This window comes from Crocuta crocuta, unplaced genomic scaffold, assembly GCF_008692635.1.
Source record: "Crocuta crocuta isolate KB4526 unplaced genomic scaffold, BGI_CrCroc_1.0 scaffold296, whole genome shotgun sequence".
Classification (NCBI taxonomy): domain Eukaryota; kingdom Metazoa; phylum Chordata; class Mammalia; order Carnivora; family Hyaenidae; genus Crocuta; species Crocuta crocuta.
In genome coordinates, this window is record NW_027530504.1 from 409,313 (window position 1) to 418,044 (window position 8,732).

The following is an 8,732-nucleotide window of genomic DNA, read 5'->3' on the forward strand; positions in this document are numbered from 1 at the left end:
GGGTGCCTGGGGGGCGCTGTCAGCACACAGCCCGACGTGGGGCTCGGACCCATGAACCGTGAGATCATGACCTGAGCCGAAGTCGGACGCTCAACCCACTGAGCGACCCAGGTGGCCCTCGCACTCTCTCAAAAATAAACATTACAAAAAAAATTTTAATAAAAAATTAAAAAATAAATATAAAAACAAAAATAAATAACAAGGCCTACCCTGCTGACACCTTGATCTTAGATTTCTAGCCTCTAGAACTCCGAGTAAATCCATCTCTGGTGTTTAAGCCACACAATCTGTGATGCTTTGTAATGTATAAGCAACTAATACGATAGATACATAATTAAGCCTGAAAACATGATGATAATAATAAGTGACTAAATAAACAGAATGATGGGCACACGGGCTATCACTCGTATGGCATCAAATGCGCCCCTAAGTCCCACAGCAGTACACTCAGGAGGGCCTATCTCTAAGACGCAGCCAGTAAGGCCGGTGTAAAGCAGTTCACAAAGTGCTGACGGCCACTGCCTTCTAGAACCCTCCCTGGGATGCTGAGAGGCGATCCTCACATCCATCTTCCAGCCCAGGAAGCTCAATTCGCAGAGCTGGGCTTTGGCCCTGACCCCTCGCCAGTGGACTGAGCCTGCCTACCAGGCCCCCGATTCTCCCAAGGCCCAGCCTTCGTGGCTCCGAGCAGATGGCAGCGAGCAGCTGCCCCCCTCCGCCACCCCCGTACCTCCTCCTCGGCGACAGCATAGATGTTGATCTCTTCCTCCTCTTCCTCCTCCTCCTCCTTTTCTCCTCTGGCCAGCCGGGCCTCTCTCTCNGACCAGTGCCTTTGCTCCTCCGTGACGGGCCAGGCCCCTCATAGCAGCTCAAGGTACCCAGGGCCGGAGGAGGGAGACTTTTATCCCCTCCTTGTTTGTAAACTGCTCAAGAGCGGGAGCACGAGTGTCGGGGGAGGCGCGCGGGGAGGAGGGAGCGCGGGAGCANGTTGATCTCTTCCTCCTCTTCCTCCTCCTCCTCCTTTTCTCCTCTGGCCAGCCGGGCCTCTCTCTCTGCTTTCCACTTTTCCACCAAGCCGGCCCTGACTGGAGCCATGGGAGAGCAGGCCCCTAAGTCAGCTCTCTGCGCAACGCGGCGGGAGGCCCATGCGTCCCCTCGGAAGAGGGGGACCCTCCGCCCGCCCTGGCAGCGGGCGTGCAGCACGACAGGGAGTCTGGTCACGCCACAGGCCCAGCTGCGAGTCACAAGGCGGCGTCTCCGGGCAAGTCCCCAGATCATCCCCAGTTCAAGGACCCGAGTGACTTCCCGACAGGCCTCCGTGACAAAGAAGACGGAGCGGAACGGCGCGCTGGAAAGGGTTCAGGCTCCTGACCACCTGCGCCCAAAGCCCTAGCTCCACACGCCAGGGGGATCGGGGCTAACTGCGTCCTCACGGGGCTGGCACGGGGCTTCAGGACACTGGCCCCGAAACACCGGGCACAGGGCGTGGCAGGGAAGCGGCTCTCAGAAAGAGACGCCCACCTTGCTCAACGCTGATGACCTACTGGCTGTGCTCACGGCAGATCTAAAAGCTACTTAAACAGGCATCGCTTCCTGACTGCAAGAGAGGCCAACGCGGGAAGGAATCTAGGTGTTGAATTCTGGGTGACAGGGGGCAGGTCCGATTGTCACCCCTGGGCTCCCCCCGCCCACTGCTCTGGCCCAGCCCAGCCCCGACTGCGTCCCAGTTACTGGGGGTTAGGCCATGTGCGGACCATTTCCTCTGAAGGAATTTTCGGCAATGAAACCAACCCATTTCCGGCCACGGCACTACTGAAACACCCGTTTTCAAAGGACGGGCCAGNCGCTTCCTGACTGCAAGAGAGGCCAACGCGGGAAGGAATCTAGGTGATGAATTCTGGGTGACAGGGGGCAGGTCCGATGTCACCCCTGCCCTCCCCCCGCCCACTGCTCTGGCCCAGCCCAGCCCCGACTGCGTCCCAGTTACTGGGGGTTAGGCCATGTGCGGACCATTTCCTCTGAAGGAATTTTCGGCAATGAAACCAACCCATTTCCGGCCACGGCACTACTGAAACACCCGTTTTCAAAGGACGGGCCAGAAGCCGGAGGCCGTCTGGAGCGAAACGAAAGGCTCGGAGACCTACATTTCTTCTCATATTCCTGTTCCAAAGGCACGATGACACCGTCGTCTTCATCGAGGTAACCGTAGTATTCAAAATCGATCGCTTTCATGAGCTCCGCGCGTGTCTTCCTTGGAGGGGGAAGGGCTAAGAGAAACGACACGAGCTCAGCCCGGTGGCCCTCCACACTCATACCACGCCCGCGCCTTCATCCCGGACAAGGCCACGTGGCCACGGAGCGTGCCACGCCGCGACGTAGGCACCTCTCTGGACTGGCCATGGAATTACCTTAAGTGGTACAGCCCTTTCCAAAGTCCGTTTTGAAAACTTTAACCCAATGGGTCTATTTAGATGCGCATTATTTACAGAGTGGAGGGCTGTACGCTGCAGGATGTAAGACTGAGAATCTGAAGGTCCCTCTCTTGCTATTCCCCAAGACGTTTTGATAACATAGGAAATGTCATGTTAAATGAAAAAAACAAGATAGGAAAACGTTAAGTATATAGATAAGAGAAACTACAAGGAAACAAAAAAGATAAATGAGAAAGCCCTAAGGAAAATAATCTCAGAATAAGGGTTACTATCCAGGATGTTTAAGAAATTCTTGAAAATCAAAACGGAGGGCATCTGGCTGGCTCAGCTGACAGAGCACGCAACTCTTGATCTGGGGGTGGTGAGTTTGAGCCCCACATTGGGTGTAGAGATCACTTAAAAAGAAAAAAAACTTAAAAAAAATCAAAAGGGAAATGACGACCTAACAGATAGCTGAAAGACTAAAAGCTCATCATTTCAGTAGAAAAAATTCACATGTATAAAAATTTCAATTAGCGGGACGCCTGGGGGCTCAGTCTGTCGAGGGTCCCGCTCCTGATTTTGGCTCAGGTCACGATCTCACGGTTCATGGGATCAAGCCCCATGTCCGGTTCTGCGCTAACAGTGCAGAGCCTGCTTGGACTTCTCTCTCTCCCTTTCTTTCTGCCCCTCCCTGTGCACCGTCTGTCTGTCTGTCTGTCTCTCTCAAAATAAGTAAACATTACAAAAAATTTCAATCAGTGATTGAATTCAATGATCAATTTCATATCTATATAGGCGCCCCCTATACATATGAATTTTTTCTTCTTAAATGATCAGCTTTGATTCTTTGACCAACCTGTTGGGTTGTCATTTCCCTTTACAAACTACAAGGAAATATGGCCCGATAGGTCAACTGTCATCTACAGATGGGAAAATATAGGCGGTTGTTTTTCTGAGTTTCTGTGTTTTACAGCATCTCTGTAATAAAACTGTATTATTTTCACAACGAACAGTATGATACTTAGATTTTGAGTTATTATTTTTTAAATATTTTTTTAAGATTTTTTTTAAAGATTTTATATTTAAGTAATCTCTATACCCAACGTGGAGCTCGAACTCAACCTCAAGATCAAGAGTCACACGCTCCACCGACCGAGCCAGCCAGGTACCCCTTGAATGAATTTTAAGTGGTGTTAATAACGCAGGCAAAACCAGTCTGGGCATAATTTGTTTAAAAGTAAGCAGGGCTTGGGGCGCCTGGGTGGCTCAGTCGGTTAAATGACCGACTTGGGCTCAGGTCATGGTCTCACGGTCTGTGGGTTCAAGCCCCACGTCGGGCTCTGTGCTGACGGCGCAGAGAAGACCCTCTGTCTCCCTCTCTCTGCCCTTCCCTCACTGGTTCTCTGTCTCAAAATTAATAAGTAAACTTAAAAAAAAAAAGTGCAGGGCTGAATACAGGTAGAATTAGAGCTTTAAACAAACAGAGGCTGACTGGAAGGGAAGCGCGCAGAGCACCAGGAGTGCTGAGGACACGGTCAGTCTCACACTTTTTTCTAGAGCGTTTCGACTACTTGTCCCCACGGCCACGGAGGGAAAAGGCAGGCCAGGCGAGGGCACCAGGCCCGAGGCCGCACAGAGCAGCTCCGCGCGGCTCCCTCTGTGCCTACCGGGGTGCGGCCCAGGCTTCTGCTCGTTCCTCAGCCAGAGCCTTTTTCAACTAGTACGTAACTGCGACGGGACCGCATGTGCACGAGCATCAGAGTGGGCCCTGGGGGCGCGAGGACACGGCGAAGGCGCGAGCCTCCGGCACCCATCAATTCTGCAGTCGTCGCCCAGCCCCACCCGGGTGCCTTGGGCTGTGAAGTCAACTCCCGGGATTTAAAGTTTCTCATTTAACTCGCGGGAACAAGGACCCTGACAGCAGCACGGTGCGCAACAGCGGAGCGCGCAGCGCGGGGCTGTGACGGGCCAGCCGGCAGTCAGGGCTAAGACCCTCACGAACACTGGCGGTACTTACGTTCTTTCTCAAACAGCTCTCTGACACCGGGCAAATCTTTGGCCGCTCCGAAGTACTTGTACCCTCGATTCCCGGGGACTTCTTTTCCTTCATGATCCAGCATCTTAGGGCCAACTTTCTTATTGGGAAGGAAAAAGAGAAAATGGGTCTGATCCCTTAACCCACCATTTCCATGTTTGCAAATGTATTTTCAGAAAATAACACTAAATGTGGGGAGATACTGATGTACACAGAAAACGATTCAGGGACTTTTTTGTGTAAATTAAAATCAACCTAAATGCCTAAGAGCAAGAGAATGATTTAAGTAAATTACAGCATCGTCAGAGATGGAGTATGTTCTATAACTTAAAACCGATCATTCTTATGAAACTCCTATACCTCCCTGGGAAAACACTTATAATAGGACATAAGTGACAAAAACTCAAAACACGGGGCGCCTGAGCGGCTCAGTTGGTTAGGCGTCCGGCTTCAGCTCAGGCCATGATCTCGCGGTTCGTGGGTTCGAGCCCCGCATCGGGCTCTGTGCTGGCAGCTCAGAGCCTGGAGCTGCTTCGGATTTTGTGTCTCCCTCCCCCCCTGCCTCTCCCCCGCTCATGCTCTGTCTCTCTCTGTCTCAAAAATAAATAAAAACTATTAAAAAAATAAAAAACAAAAACCAAAAAACAACTCCAAATACAATTGCCAACAAGCTAACTGATGAACAGTACAAGACAAATGAAATTCGTCCTGAAGAGGGAATTCTGTCCATTAGAAACGACGATGTCGACAAGGGCATGAAGCACGGTGGCCCTGGCCTAGGGCTGTAGGACGACAGAAGGATATTCCTGGGGAGATCTGTGGAATAGCCAAGTAGGTCACACAAAACGCCTGCATCAGAGTTAGCTGCCTTACACTTGATAGCTCTATCACGATTACGGAAGAGAACATTCCTCTTAGAAAACACGCACAGAGGGGGCACCAGGGGCCCGTCAGCTGAGCGTTTCTCTCTTGATTTCAGCTCAGGTCACAACCGAAGGGTCATGGGATCCAGCCCTGCACTGGGCTGCATGCTGAGCATGGAGCCTGCTCGAGGTTCTTTCTCTCTCTCTCTCTCTCTCCCCCCTTTCCCCTGCTCACATGCTCTAATAAGAAAAAAATAAAAACAAGAAAGAGAGCAAATACATACAAGAGACATTACGTATAAGGGGTTACAAAGGATGATGTGTTAAATCTCAACGTACACACAGAAAATGACAAAGTAAATACAGGAAAAAGGCCCAAATCTGGAAAATGTATGAAGGGTATATAAGAATTCTCTGTACTAATTTTACAACTTTCTCAAAAATCCTTTTTTAAAAAATGTTTATTTACTCTTTTGAGAGTGAGAGAGAATGGGAAAGGGGCAGAGAGAGGGAGACAGAGAATCCTAATGCGGGGCTTGAACCCACAAATCGCGAGATCATGACCTGAGCCGAGTACAAGAGTTGGACGCTAAGCCGACTGAGCCACCCACCCAGGCGCCCTTCAAAAATGTTTTTTAAATGATGATGGGGGAGCCTGGCTGGTGAGTCAATGGAGCATGTGACCCTTGAGATCAGGGTGGTGAGTTCAAGCCCCCCACGTTGGGCATAGTGCCAACTTAAAAATAAATAAAAATAAAATGATGATGTAAATGATTATTGACATGAAAGTATGTTCCTGATATACTGTTAAGTGAACGAAGCATATAGTGAGAATAAGAAAGACTTTCTGTAGAAATAAACATATATGGGGGCGCCTGGGTGGCTTAGTCGGTTAAGCGTCCGACTTTCGCTTAGGTCATGATCTCGCGGTTCGTGGGTTCAAGCCCCGCGTCGGGCTCTGTGCTGACTGCCAGCTCAGAGCCTGGAGCCTGTTTCAGAGTCTGTGTCTCCCTCTCTCTCTGACCCTCCCCTGCTCACGCTGTCTCTCTCTCCTAGAAATAAATAAAACCATTAAAAAAAAAAAATTTTTTTAAAAAAGAAATAAACATATATGTGCATAGAAAATAAATGCTAGAAAGATAAATGGAGAAGGTCGGTCGTAGTGATTTCTGTGTAGTATGCATAGAATATAACAAATATTTAAGTATTTTACAATTTTTATTATTTTTTCTTTTCTTTCCTTTTTTTTTTTTTTTGCATAAAACTCTGTAGTATCTACACAGGCAATCCTGTGTAGATTCAAACTAAGAAGCGCAAATCCTACAACCAAAGCGGCACACGCAGGGAGTGTGAGCTCAGTCGGGGCACTCATGGGACAAACAGCAGCAGCAGCTACTCAAGTGGCAGCACCGGGACTGAGTGCTGTCATGGTTCTTTACACTTTTCTGAACTTAGTGTTAAATGTACTATTCTTCTGTGTGCTTTTAACGTGGCAAAATGCATGTAACAAAATTTACCATCTTAACCTTTTTTTTAAAGTTTGTTTACTTTGCGCGTGCGCACAAGTTGGGGAGGGGCAGACAGAGAGGGAGACAGAGAGGATCCCGAGCAGTTCTGCACCGCCAGCGCAGAGCCCGAGGCGGGGCTTGAACCCACAGACCGTGAGATCGTGACCCGAGACAAAATCCAGAGTTAACTTAACCAACTGAGCCGCCCAGGCGCCACCCCTCTTAATACTTTTTAGGGACAAGTTCAGTGATATTAAGTACATTCATAATAGCATGTAACCCTCACCACCAAAAATCTCCAGAACTCTTCTCATCTTGTGAAACTAAAAGCCTAAATGTATCACTTTTACACATAGAAAATGGAAATAAAATTGTTAAGCATTAAAAAAAAGAACTCTTGAAAGAAATATATTACAACATTTATGTTGAATTGCACCAAAAATTTATAAAATAAACTTGCCCAAGGAGGTGAAAGACCTGGACTCTGAAAACTGTAAAACGCTGATGGAAAAAATTAAAGATGACAAACGAAACGGGAAGATATCCCACGCTCAGGTACCGGAAGGATTAATGCTGTGAAGATGTCCATGTGCCTCAGTGCAGCCTGCAGATTTAATGCAATCCCTACCGAAATACCAGCAGCACTTTTCAAAACTAGAACGAATAATGCTACAACTTGTGTAGAACAAAGACCCTGAATAGCCAAAGCGATCTTGACAAAAACAAAGTTGAATTCCAGATTTCAAGATATCCTACAAAACTTAATAATCCAAACAGAATGGCAGTGGCACAGACACAGACACACAGGTCAACGGGACACACACAGAGCCCACAAACCAACCTAGGTTTACACGGTCAGCTGACGCACGACACAGGAGGCTGGAATAGGCAAAATGGGAAGACAGCCTCCTCGATAAACAGCGTTGGGGAAATTGGACAGCTACATGCAGAAGAACGAAACTGGGCCACTTTTTGACACCGTACACGAAAATACACCCCACATGATGAAAGACCTGAATGTGAGACCTGACGCCACAAATATCCTAGAAGAGGGCGCAGGCACGGAATTCTCTGACATCGGCCACAGCAACATTGTCCTAGATATGTGTCCTGAGGCAAGGGAAACAAAAGCAAAAATAAGCTATTGTGACTACATCAAAATAAAAAGCCTCTGCAGAACAAAGGAAACAGTAAAACAAAAAGACAAGCTACTAATTGGGAGAATATATCTGCAAATCCGACCTACAATGATACACCCTGGGCACCTCTCAGCACGGCTAGTGTCAAAAACACAAGGGACAACAGGTGCTGGCGAGGATGTGGGGGAAAAGGAACCTCTTGCACGGCTGGTGGGAATGCAAACTGGCGCAGCCGCTGTGGAAACCAGCGTGGAGGTTCCTCAAAATTAAAAANAGGACAACAGGTGCTGGCGAGGATGTGGGGGAAAAAGGAACCTCTTTCACGGCTGGTGGGAATGCAAACTGGCGCAGCCGCTGTGGAAACCAGCGTGGAGGTTCCTCAAAATTAAAAACAGAACTACCCTATGATCCAGTAATTCCACTACTGGGAATCCGCCTAAAGAAAAATGAAAACACTGAGTCAAAAAGATAATACGCACTCCTAATATCGTAGCATTATTCACAATAGCCAGGATAAGGAAGCAACCCAACTGTTCATGGACTGATTGATGAATAATGAAGGTGTGTGTTCATGTGTGTGTGTGTGCGCGCGCGCGTGTGTGTAAAATGGAATACTCAGCCATGAAAAAGAATGAGATTGGGGCGCCTGGGTGGCTCAGTTGGTTAAGCATCTGACTCTTTTTTTTTTTTTTTTAATGTTTTTTTCTGAGGGAAAGAGAGAGACAGACAGACAGACCTTGGGCAGGGGAGGGGCAAAGAGAGAGGGAGACACA

General features: G+C 48.5%; 1 protein-coding gene across 1 annotated transcript in view; it reads right to left on the minus strand.

The window, feature by feature from the left end:
• Positions 1-927: 927 nt before the first annotated feature.
• The window catches only part of ISY1 (ISY1 spliceosome associated protein), a 15,999-nt gene continuing 8,194 nt past the window's right edge, over positions 928-8,732 (minus strand). The window contains exons 7-9 of the mRNA XM_077766867.1: positions 4,432-4,549; positions 2,145-2,267; positions 928-1,085 (exon numbers count right to left, since the gene is read on the minus strand). Coding sequence (XP_077622993.1) covers positions 928-1,085; positions 2,145-2,267; positions 4,432-4,549 — 399 coding nt within the window. The remainder of the gene's footprint in view (positions 1,086-2,144; positions 2,268-4,431; positions 4,550-8,732) is intronic.